Source organism: Atta cephalotes (genome assembly GCF_000143395.1).
Source record: "Atta cephalotes unplaced genomic scaffold scaffold00024, whole genome shotgun sequence".
Lineage (NCBI taxonomy): Eukaryota > Metazoa > Arthropoda > Insecta > Hymenoptera > Formicidae > Atta > Atta cephalotes.
In genome coordinates this window covers 4,445,518-4,459,291 of record NW_012130088.1, presented here as the reverse complement: position 1 = coordinate 4,459,291, position 13,774 = coordinate 4,445,518, and the positions used below count along the sequence as shown (strand labels likewise).

General features: G+C 33.4%; 1 protein-coding gene across 1 annotated transcript in view; it reads left to right on the top strand.

The window, feature by feature from the left end:
• LOC105620170 (short-chain dehydrogenase/reductase family 16C member 6-like) overlaps positions 1–13,774 on the top strand; it is a 35,751-nt gene that overhangs the window by 20,826 nt on the left and 1,151 nt on the right. The window contains exon 3 of the mRNA XM_012201675.1: positions 10,791–10,952. Coding sequence (XP_012057065.1) covers positions 10,791–10,952 — 162 coding nt within the window. The remainder of the gene's footprint in view (positions 1–10,790; positions 10,953–13,774) is intronic.

Sequence of the window (13,774 nt, the reverse complement as noted above, 5' to 3'; positions counted from 1 at the left end):
GACACATATTGACTTTTATATTATATGAAATTTATAATTTTATAATTTAAAATATGAAATATTTCTGAAATATTTCATGCTATAGGTATGAAAAAAATAACAATTTACTAATCAGTAGATAGTATCCCTAAAACGTATTTTTAATATTATAAAGATATTGAATAAATATAAAAAATAGAGGAAAATTCCTTATTATGAGATAGGCGCCTAATATGAGGTAGCGGCTAAACTAATAAACGCTATTGGTTCCATCATGAATTTATTGTTCTTAGATTGAAAATTAGTTTAGTGGAAAATTATTATTGTAGATCGTGCCTGTAGACGTTGCAAAAAAAGACTTTAGAATTTAGATGTTTTCAAATTTTTTTGAAATGAGCTTTTAAACCTTATTTATTATTTAATAAGTAAATATTTGGCAATAAATTCTTCATGTGATGATAGAGTAAGATCGTACTAATAGAAAATTGATATGTTGTTTAATTGTTTAATTATTTAATTACAGAAGTTAGATTTGATGATCGTAAAACTATAAGGCGTGGAAATCGTAATATGAGATTCCCAGGATAGTTCTAATATGAAATAATCTTTGCTTCTATGTTATAGTGAAAATGTTATAGTGAAAATTGCTAAAGTATAAATGTTATTGTACAATAATAAAAAGGATAATCGAAATAAACATCGAGTGTCTGTTTCTGCAATGCTTCCAACTATCTGGAGAGTCAGCTAGGTACAATGCATCGCATACTCATTTTGTATACGCACTGGCTGTGTTTATTTGTATTTTAGAAACATTAAATAAAGTTTTTTAATTATAATACTGATGTGTTTTGCATTTTATTATCGATTTCTCAGAACAGTTCATATTAAGAGCACAATTTTTTGACTTTGCGATTTACTCACTTTTTACATTTCTTTAATTTATAAAAAAAATGAAATTTGAATTAAATTTTACATAACATTATCTTAAAGCTTAAATTCCCTTCAAAATGATTCCCTTCCCTATTATTTTTTTAAATTCTGCCTATAGATTTCTAGCATTTACCCAAAATGAACTCGGTATCTCATAATAGAGGCTTTTCCTCTATATTCTAAAAACATTATCTGCCGATTGGGAAAAGATAAAACATACGTAAGAAGAAAAAGAAGAAGAAATATGTAAACAAGAAGAATATATGTATATCGATTATGTGCAAGAAATTTTTAATATACGCAAGATTATATGAGGTTAAAATAAAAATCGTAATCGCTCGGAATCATAATCCTGTTCTTGATACCTTTGTGACACACATACTATCAGGATAATAATGATGATAGAGTGTGATAGAACTTGTCTTCGATAAAAATGATACAACATAACTACTTAATAATCATCTCTGCTAACGTAACGTAAAGAATAGTAATTCATGTAGAGTAGGTAATCTAACAGTGAACTAATATACTATAAACTATTACGATATTTTATTACGTAAATGCGACGTTATCAGATTATACTGTTATCATATAACAACTCACATTTGAACCCTTCCTCGGCTCCCCAGTTGCCTGGCAGATCGTGTCAAGGACGGTTATGTAATATCACATTTTAAGAATTTTGGATTGCAAAGTAAATTTTTTTCGTAAGTTTTACGCATTTTTTATGTTTTTGTTGTTATATTTATCATTTTTTTTATTGTGCGTTAGTTTTGTGTGCACATTTGGCTATTCTGTAAGCAATTTTTTTCTGTTGTATTATTTTACCACATTATTTTGGAAATTATTGTGGAAAAGGTTAAATCTATAATGAATCATTTTGATGTAGTGAACAATGAACTATGATTCATTGATAACCTTTTTTATGATAACCTCCCCAAATTACACTTTGCCTTCTCGTTTTCCTCTCTCTTTTTATTCCTTTTTTTTCCTCCTTTCTAACTCTATCCATTCTTTCCATATCCCATTGATTCTTATTCTTCCTAATCCTACTTTCACTTTTTTGCTCTTGCCTCTTTGCTCCTTCGCCCTGTTTATTTTTTCTTATAATTTTCTCTCCTCCGAGCTCAAATCATTCTCTATGAAGATCTTACCTCCCTTAAGTTTATGTTTATTATTCATAATTACTCTCTTATCTTCTTTACTTTCTATTCTTAGAACCCTTCCACTCTCTCTGATTGTCACTACGTTACAGTCTACCACTAACTTGTTTTTTACTCATTCTTTTACGCCATCTTCTCTCCGCATATTTTCCTTTTCTTTAATTTTCTTACCTATATCTAATCCCATGATTAAAATTTTTCTTCCTTTTCTCCCTTTCACTATTTATCCAATATTTATTCAATATTTATTCAATATTTATTCAATATTTATTACCCATCTCTATAGAACATTCACCTCTTCTATTGCTTAAGCCCCCTTCATTGTAAATCTCTGCTCCTATATATGTACTGTATCTTCCCCTCTCACTATGCTTCTAGTTTTTTCTAACTCACTATTCCCTTTCCTACTGCTACTTAACCTCATCTTTTAGTTGCTCACACTTAACCTCTAGTCCTCTACATTTTTCCTTCAAACCTTTAAGCCTCTTAACCACTGCCTCTTTCATTTTTGTTTTGACTATTTCTCTTTCGATCTTTTACTCTCTCTTTCCATACAGTCATATAACTCCCTCCTTGTTTCCATAATCTTTTCTTCTAACCAATCTTTCATCTCTTTTTTCTAGTTATTTATCTCTCTTTCCGTTATCTCCTTAATTCCTCCTTAAACATACCTCTTCTTCTCTCTTCTTCGTATTCATAAATCCTATTCTTTTTATCTTTATTATTTTCCTTTGGTCTATTTCCTCATCTTACATCCTCTACCTGTCCCACTGCCGGCCGCGCTGGCTTGTTCTCTTGTTATCATAATCTCTTCACTCGCTTAATTTCTACTATGGCTCACCCACCTCTGCTTCAATCTCACCTTCGCACCCTAATCTAACTTAATCTCTTTTTTATATATCACATTAAACTCCTCAATTACCAATCTATCTCTTCTGAATTACGCACCGCTCTATAATCGCATCCACATTCACTCACGCCACCTAATCGAATCCTCCTATACAATTATATATAAAATATGTTCATTTATGTACAATTATATAAAATTATATAAAATTATATATATTTTTATATAATTTTATATATTAGGTGTACAACTTTGCTTCCGCCGTTTTCCTATAGATGCTTTAGCGGTAAGTGGTGGTCGAAATAAATAGATCATAGATACATCATACAATAAATTTGGGCATCTGTCAACATAACCCCATAGAAACATTAGTGTCTGATCATAAAGTTATTTTCGATTGAAAATGTCAGTTTACGAGCCAAATTTTCATCATTTGCGGGAGGTTTTAATTTTTTGCTTCAATATGAAGAAATCTGCGGCTGAGGCTCATCGAATGCTCTCAAATACTTATGGTGAGGCCGCTATTAGTGAAAGAACGTGTCGTGAGTGGTTTCAACGCTTCAAGAACGGTGATTTTGACGTCGAAGACCGGCATAGCGGTGGAAGAGAGAAGGTTTTCGAAGATGCAGAATTGGAGGCATTACTTGAGCAAGACTCGTGTTAAAATCAAGAAGAATTGGCACGATCATTGGGAGTGACTCAACAAGCCATTTCAAAATGCCTCAAAGCCAAATGGGAATGATTCAGAAGCAAGGAAATTGGGTGCCGTACGAATTGAAGATATTGCCGAGAGATATTGAACGGCGTTTGTTTGCTTGTGAACAGCTGCTTGAAAGGCAAAGACGGAAGGGATTTCTGCATCGCATTGTAACTGGAGACGAAAAATGGGTTCATTACGGGATCCCTAGCGCAGAAAATCATGGGGAGTTCCCGGCCATGCTTCCACGTCGACGGCCAAACCGAATATTCACGGCTCCAAGGTCATGCTCTGTATTTGGTGGGACCAGCTCAGCGTAGTGTATTATGAACTGTTAAAACCGACTGAAACAATCACAGGCGATCGGTATCGAACGCAATTGATGCGTTTGAACCGAGCATTGAAAGACAAACGGCCGCAATACAACGAGAGACACGATAAAGTGATTTTGCAGCATGACAATGCTCGACCCCATGTTGCGAAAGTGGTCAAGACATACTTGGAAACGTTGAAATGGGAAGTCCTACTCCACCCGCCGTATTCTCCAGACGTTGCTCTCTCTGACTATCACTTGTTTCGATCAATGGCACACGGCCTGACCACTTCCGGTCTTATGAAGAAGTAAAAAATTGGATCGATTCGTGGATAGCCTCAAAAGATGATCAGTTTTTTCGACGCGGGATTCGTACGCTACCCGAAAGATGGGAGAAAGTAGTGGCCAGCGATGGACAATACTTTGAATCATAAATGTATAATCAGTTTTTTACAAAAGCCTCGAATTTCGGAAAAAAAACGGCGGAAGCAAAGTTGTACACCTAATAATTATATATAAAACATTTTTTCCCGGAATTTTAATAAGAATATATTCGACGCGTTTTTATTCAAAACAAAAGAATTTGACAGAAAAACGCGGCTTTTGAATCCTTTCATCTTATAATTTATCTATTTTCTAAAAAGTAAACAATTAAAAATATAGCAAAACTAAAATAATTTCAAAAATTTGCAGTATAAAACATGTAGTTCATTATTAAAACTAGCATAGTTCATTGTACACATCTCTTGTATGCAATAAACGCGTTTTTTGAAATTATAGCTGAACTTAAAAAATAGTTTAAGAAGATCCCTGAAGCTGTTTATATTACCGACTAAATCATATAATTTTTGTATAACAAATATTCTTTTTCTTTTTTACAGATTCGAAAATCGTTTTCCAGGATTAAAATATATGCATTAATACATGTTCATGAGGTGGAATTTATGCCAAGAATAACCAAAAATTTTGAAATTGATATATTTTTTTATCATTTCTTAGTGTAATATGGCATCTTAAGCTGTCAAGTCGTGACAATATTTACTTGATACGAAAGTTTTGCAACCTGTACTTACGAAATAGTAATTACAAACACGTAGTTTGCATGAACAAATAACGTCGAGTTCTTAGAATTAAACTTAGATGGTTTATCACGACGAATTTATTATACGAAAATTAACGAACGTGCGACTATGTGTATCATAAGTTGCGTGATGTTAGTGTATAAAGACATGTCGTTACGCTGGAAAAACGCGACTTTCGTCGGAGTTAGACTTTAGGAAGCTCTTAAGAGTTATTGTTTACAGTATGTAGCCAATTAAATTTATAAACTATATGTCAAAACTCAGATCTTCAACTCAGATCTTCAATAATTAAGAAAGATATAAGCTTTCGAAATTTACATGGTTCGTTATTGGACCCTACATGAAATTAACGATTGGAGTAATTGACTAAGGCTTTTTATTTTATTTTTTTAAATAATTCCATCAAGGTTTTTTTATTACAAGAAATAAAAGACAAAAATCTCACAAAATCAATTTAATTTCTATGATATTAATAACTTATTTAATTTTTGTGCAAAATGTTAATATAATGAATTTTATTGCTTACTCTTTAAAGAATGCGATATGGAGCATGTTTCCCCAATTCTAGCAGTAAAACTAAAAATTAAAATAAAAAATCTCGTTGAATTGAATACAAATATATATATTTATTATATTACACTGACTTTTCATTCCAAAGTTATAGGGTTCATTCCAAAGATCCGAAATTCTTCATCTATTTCCAGTTTTAATTAAGTCTGTAATGAATCCAGATATCGAAGTGGAATCGATCACTACCAGTTTATCCTTGCGGGTTCCAAGTTAGTCGAGAAGCCATCACGTTTTTATTGTGACTGACGAATCTGACGCGCGCACTGATGAACGCTGCAGTCACATTATGACCGTCATATGGTACCTTGCATATGGCTATCATATACATAATTCCAAATGAAATGACTACCAAGCGTGAACTATGCGTCCTTTCTGGCTGAAATTTGGCCTGAAGGGGTTCGAAGAGTGGATCTTTCGAGATGTCGCGTCATCAAATGGATTGTAGCGCCATTTCATGGAAATTTAGCAAATTTATCAAACGATCAATAATGTATAATATATAATATTATAATATAAACATATACTCTATAATTTTTGGACAGAAAATCGGTGCAAAATAAAAATATATATTTATATTTAGTTCAACGAGATTTTTCATTTGGTACCTATCTTAAATCCTTAATTTCAATGCCAGAGTTGAAGGAACATCTTGGCCGCACTCTTTCTTCGAATAAAATTTCACTACAAAATAATGAAAATACTGCCACCATTGAAAAATAAAAAAGAGTGAAAATATTTGAACTCTTAAATAAGATTAAATAAGTGACAGATTTTCATTCTTTTTTTGGAGTGAGATTTCGCTTCAAGAAATTTAGAGAGTATATTCTATGAAAATCACATTCTTTTACATCTTAATTAATAAAATATACAGGATATCCCATAATTTATCCGACAGAATTTGTAGATAAGTAGAGCGAATTAAACTGAGACGGGAAGTCTTGTACCATTTTACAATTTTCGCAATAGTTAACGAGATATTCATCTCTAAATATTACTGAATACGCGCATTCGCCCGGCCTACTACAGCATACATCCATTGCTAGCTCGGCACGCGGGCCGCGGGGAATGGGGATGGCCTGCCGGGTAATACATTTGATAATAGAACATGCATATTCGATGATCGCGCATTTTCTTTAAAGATTAATAACTCTTTAAAGATTAATAAGATTAATAACGTTAACTATTGCGAAAATTGTAAAATGGTAGATTTTCCATCTCAATTTAGTCCGCTCTACCTAGCCACGAGCTCTGTCGGATAAATTATGGAACACCCTGTTTATCTTTAATGGAAATATTTGGAATCATTAGAACAATATTTGCAATAATCTTTGTAAAATTATCTAAAAAATTATCTAAAGAAAGAGATGACTTTATTGTATTTAGATTATTAGAATATATTAGTACAACTTTGCTTCCGCCGTTTTTTTTCCGAAATTCGAGGCTTTTGTAAAAAACTGGTTATACATTTATGATTCAAAGTATTGTCCATCGCTGGCCACTACTTTCTCCCATCTTTCGGGTAGCGTACGAATCCCGCATCGAAAAAACTGATCATCTTTTGAGACTATCCACGAATCGATCCAATTTTTTACTTCTTCATAAGACCGGAAGTGCTGGTCAGCCAGGCCGTGTGCCATTGATCAAAACAAGTGATAGTCAGAGGGAGCAACGTCTGGAGAATACGGCGAGTGGGGTAGGACTTCCCATTTCAACGTTTCCAAGTATGTCTTGACCACTTTTGCAACATGGGGTCGAGCATTGTCATGCTGCAAAATCACTTTATCGTGTCTCTCGTTGTATTGCGGCCGTTTGTTCTTTCAATGCTCGGCTCAAACGCATCAATTGCGTTCGATACCGATCGCCTGTGATTGTTTCAGTCGGTTTTAACAGTTCATAATACACTACGCCGAGCTGGTCCCACCAAATACAGAGCATGACCTTGGAGCCGTGAATATTCGGTTTGGCCGTCGACGTGGAAGCATGGCCGGGAACTCCCCATGATTTTCTGCGCTTGGGATCCCGTAATGAACCCATTTTTCGTCCCCAGTTACAATGCGATGCAGAAATCCCTTCCGTCTTTGCCTTTCAAGCAGCTGTTCACAAGCAAACAAACGCCGTTCAATATCTCTCGGCAATATCTTCAATTCGTACGGCACCCAATTTCCTTGCTTCTGAATCATTCCCATTTGGCTTTGAGGCATTTTGAAATGGCTTGTTGAGTCACTCCCAATGATCGTGCCAATTCTTCTTGATTTTAACACGAGTCTTGCTCAAGTAATGCCTCCAATTCTGCATCTTCGAAACCTTCTCTCTTCCACCGCTATGCCGGTCTTCGACGTCAAAATCATCGTTCTTGAAGCGTTGAAACCACTCACGACACGTTCTTTCACTAATAGCGGTCTCACCATAAGTATTTGAGAGCATTCGATGAGTCTCAGCCGCAGATTTCTTCATATTGAAGCAAAAAATTAAAACCTCCCGCAAATGATGAAAATTTGGCTCGTAAACTGACATTTTCAATCGAGAATAACTTTATGATCAGACACTAATGTTTCTATGGGGTTATGTTGACAGATGCCCAAGTTTATTGTATGATGTATCTATGATCTATTTATTTCGACCACCACTTACCGCTAAAGCCATCTATAGGAAAACGGCGGAAGCAATGTTGTACACCTAATAAATTAACTAGCAATTTAACAATTCATCATAAACATCCTATAATTAAAACAATCTTAATACTGTCGAATAACATTAAAATCTGTAAATAAATAATGTATTGCGAAAAAAATATTACCTTGGCGGGGAATCGAACCCGGATCTTCAACATTCCGTACATGCATTCTAAGCCTTTAGATCACTAATTAATAATATTTTTCACAATAACTGTCATATGTAAGAACAATGTCTTATTTCAGGTGATGTAAATAAACAATATTAAACTAAGAAGGACTTATAGGACCATATACATGTGAATACACAACCAATAAGAGATCAATGCATTGAACGGTCTTAAGTACTTGTATAATTCTATTGTGTGAATTCATATATCATGTAATCCTTTTAAACTTTGTGCCGAATTGATTTTTCGGTCTTGAAACATAAAGGCTAAAGATTTTTCAATTCTAGAATTAGAAGGAGAGATTAGAAATAAAGTGACCGCGATTAGGGGATGCTGGAATAGTTAAATTGTCAGGATTTTGTAAATATAAATCTCCGAATTTTCTGAACGAAATAAAAAATCCTTTTACTAGATTAAAGTAGACGATAATTTGGGAATGCTGCAGTAGATTTTATACTAAATATCGGAAAAAAGTTAAAAACTTATTTACATTTTTTCAACTCGTAGAATTATCAATTGCCATAGATGTTTATACAAAAATTTCATAGCTCGTATAGAACAAACGATGCAGCACTCAATGCATTACATGCACACACAATACTGAATTTATGAAACTAAGATTAAAAGTTTCAAAAGAAAGATTTATATCGATCAAATGATATGTACGAACGCTGAGCGAAGACTCGGAATAATAAACAAAGCAATAATTGTCTAGCAGTAGGTATTCGATCTTCTAAGAGATAGCGTTGCAATATGCTAGATAAGGACAGATGAATGCGTTTGAATGAAGCACAACGATAATAAATACAAGAAATGAAAGATGTACTGATCATTATTTGGAATTAAAAAAGGTCTGTGCTATCGATCTTAATTAAGTTCGGCCGTTGATCCAGCATCCTCTTAAGAATTAACCGTGAGTTATAGAACTGAGCTTTCAATTGCTAATACAGCGCTCTGATTGGTTCATGCCATCTTAAGATTTATAAATAGTATTTAAATAGTCTTAGATATAAAAATCGACTATATCGATCTTAATAAATTTAGAAACTGTAATTATACAGAATTGCCCAAAAAACATAAAGTTACGTACCTTGTAATTTTCCAATAATATAACTGTAATATAACACGTCATAGATATGTATATTATATGTAACTTTGTGTTTGCTGGGTGATTATGTACAAAGATGCGAAAATATTATGCTGAACCAATTTAGACCCTGTCAACTTTCTCTTCATCCAGGGACCAGGGAATTAGAATTAGAGAGCTTCACAGTGAGAGAGTGGCAAATTGCACTTCACTTCACTTCAATGCCTATGTCCAATCAAGACGGGGATCACGTGATTAATTTTCTCCAATCTCTTCCATGTCATGGAATTTTGATGCTCATGTCCAATCAGAGGAAACGGATCACGTGATGCAATTCTCTCCCTGTGAGAGAATCTCTCTAATTATAATAGAACTCAAAACATAAACGCACTCCTCTTCGCAATCTTCTTTCGAGCACTTGTGAACTGGGCGAAGTTTCACAGTATTAAGACAATGTCGGATGGCGCAGACGCAGCATAGGCATAATATCAATGATTAAATAATAGAACTAATAAATATTGGAGTTCGGAAAAGAAACCGTAAACGAAAAACGTAAAATTCGAGTACTTGTCCGCATCTGTTACTCATGCATACGACTCTGAACCGGATACCTGCTAATTTGGGTACCTGCAGAATTGTGTACGATGCGAGTACTCGCAAAATCATTTGCAATATGGGTCATCAATATGGCTCACGGAATCGTGGGCGATATGGATACCTGTTTTGATGCGGATATTCACTATATATTACAGATATTTGCATGTAATTTTGTCAATTTTAAAGGCAATAATTTTAGAATTGTTTATACCAATTTTCATTTTGTTTGTAGTTAAATAGTTTGAATTAAAAATGTACTGGTCATATAGTGCAAAGCAAATTAAATTTGGAAATGTAAGTGTAAATGTTTTAATATTCATAATGCGAAAATGAAATAGTTTAACTCCGGAATATTTTAATTACAAATGGAATGAAAATCACTACAAATGATTGTAAAATGCATACCTTTAAAATTTACAAAATTTATTTATTTTTAAATTTACACGTAAATATTTGTAGCATGTAGCGGATACTTGCATCAAAACGGATATCCATATTGCCCACGATTCTTCAGATATTCGTATTGCAGATAGTTTCATGAGCACTCGCATCGTACACGGTTCTGTAGCTACCCAAATTAGGGAGTACCTACGGATCCGGTCCAGATCCGCACGGATAACGAAGCGGGAGGATACTTGGATATTCTGAGCTTTAATAAATACTTTGCCATAATTCTTTTTTAGACTGTAAAAGCTTTTCTTCCAACGATGCTGGAAAGCAATAAAGGACATATCGTGAGCGTGGCCAGTTTAGCCGGTCAATGCGGGATTCCAAAATTGATAGACTATTGTGCATCCAAATTTGCGGCAATGGGATTTGATGAAGCTCTTCGAATGGAACTTGAGGTAACTATAATTTATTGAACAAGTTATTCAATAGATTATTCTAATATTATCCCAATTCAGTTTTTTTTCTCATTAAAAAAAAGATTTGGGAGTACAAATTAGTTCGGTCCGTTTCCCTAAAGATAGCTCCAGCTGTTGTGAATGGTTCATAATGATAGTTGATTTTGGCGATTTCAGAGAGGTTAAACATCTGCTAATAATATTCAGTTTATATCGCTTTGAGTTTCATACAAAAACTTTTTTACTGTTTGAAGTATCGAATTTTGTGTTAACCAAGCAGTATTTGCGGGAGGTTTTGATTTTCTGCTTTAATTGGAAGAAAAGTGCGGCTGAAGCCCATCGAATGCTTGTCGAAGTTTATGGTGACACTGCTTCAACTGATAAATCATGTAAGGAATGGTTTCGACGTTTCAAGGATGGAGATTTCAGCGTTGAAGACAAGCCTCGCTCTGGACAGCCAAAAAAATTCGAAGACAAAGAATTAGAGGCATTACTCGAAGAAGATCAGAGTCAAACGCAAGAGGAGCTTGCAGAATCATTGGAGGTAACTCAACAAGCCGTTTCTGTACGATTGAGAGTCATGGGAATAATTCAAAAACAAGGAAATTAGGTACCTTATGAACTGAAACAGAGACGTTGAAAGGTGATTTTTCACTTGCGAATAGCTGATTCAAAGACAACAGAGAAAAGGTTTTTTGCATCGGATTGTGACTGAAGATAAGAAGTGGATATTCTTTGATAACCCCAAGAAGAAAAAAATACTACTAAGCCCGGTCAATTGTTGCCATCGACCTCAACATCACCACGGCCGAACATTCATGGTTCGAAGATCATGCTCTGTATCAGGACCAAAAGGTTTTGTTTACTATGAACTGTTGAAACCTGACGATTCCATTACGGGCGATCGGTATCGGTACAATTGATTCCTTTGCTACAATTGATTCCTTTGAATCGTTCGCGCATTGCGAGAAAAACGGCCGGAATATGAGCATGATAAAGTTATTCTTCTTCATGAAAATGCTCGGCCTCATGTCGCTAAAGTCGTAAAAAAATATTTGGAAACGCTCAAATGGGATGTTTTACTGCACCTGCCGCATTCTCCAGACATTGCTCCTTTTAATTACTGGTTGTTCCGAAGGATGCAACAAGTAACTTCTTTCGCAGAAATCGAAAATTGGCTCCAAAATTGGATCGCCTTCAAAGACGATCATTTTTTTGAGATGGAATTCGAAAATTGCCTGAGAGATGGGAAAAAGTAGTAGGCAGCGATAGACAATACTAATTGATCTGTTCATTCATTTTGTTTTGAAATAAATGCATTTTTGAACACAAAAAAACGGACCGAACTAATTTGTACTCCTAATATTTTTAATGCAACTGTCACAAAAATAAAATGTATATAATAAAAAGGCTTCGATGTGTGATCTGACCTGAAATAGGCCGCTTGTAACTTCGATGTAAATGCGCGCTACTCAACTTACAACCATCATTTGTTAATCTCAAATTGTCTCGTTGGACATATATCATATCTCTGATAAAAAAATTTTTTAAATGTTTAAAGAATCGTGTTCGAAGAGTTCAAAAAGTTTGTGTTCAGCAACTGTTCCTATTTCTGTTGCTAATGTTTCTGCTATTCTTCCCATTCTTGTTTCTGTTCCTATTCTTGAATCTCATGATGATAATCAGACCGCAATTGGAATTCCATTTGCTAAAAATTTTTCTTAGAATTTTCTTAAAATCATATAATTTGAAAATTTTACATACAATTTGGGAATATCTTTGTAAATTTCAGAATTATTTAGAATTTCTGTATTACTATTTTTATATTCGGAAAAAAAACTTAAAAAATTAAAAAAAATTAAGATATTTTTTCTGAAATAAATTTAAAATATGATACTTTTTCTAAATATTTTGAAGTATTATAAGAACTTTTTCACTACTAGAAACAAGCCAAAAAATGCTCGTGTGAATCTTTGAATAATGCAAATTTGAGAAAAATGAAAAGATCAAAACGGACATGGAAACGACAATTTTTATGTATCGAAAAACAAATAATCCAATTAATGGACGGAAAGCGTCATAAACATATAGATATATATAGATCATTAGAACCTAAAATGAAAGGAACGGATTTTATTAAAATTGACGCACAAATGAAAACCAAATAAAAATATTTAAAAGAGATGTACTTTACATGTAAACGCAACAATAACGGTGCCGAACGTATAATCTTTCCATATTACGATGTAATGGAACAACTTCTTAGCGGAAGATCTGGATCTTAAGAAATGTTATCCAGGTCATGATCCTAAACAACATTTAAGAAATTTTAGTCTGTCGGACACCTTGAGTAATGTTAATAACTAGCAGTGCTGTAACTTGTAAGCCTTATAACTCAAAAAGTTAATTAAAAGTACTTAATAAGTACTTAATAAAGTACTTAATAAAAACGAACTTAATTATAATGGAAAGCTCTCGAGCTGTGCTACAAGAATATGCAATTAAAAACTGGGGCATCTTATTTAAGAAATTAAAAGTAATCTTTATGATCTTCATACAATTATTCCAGGTCAAATTAATGATATCCATCTTATATCTCCCTCAAAACTATATAACTTTTGTCTGAAACAATTTTCGCTATTTTGCTTACAAGATATTCGCGTGGAGGAATTAAAATGATCTACTCTATATACAATTTTATATATTATTTTATATATTATATATATATATATATATATATATATATATATATATAAATATACATATATATATATATATATATATATATATATATGTATATATATATATATATATAGTAGTAA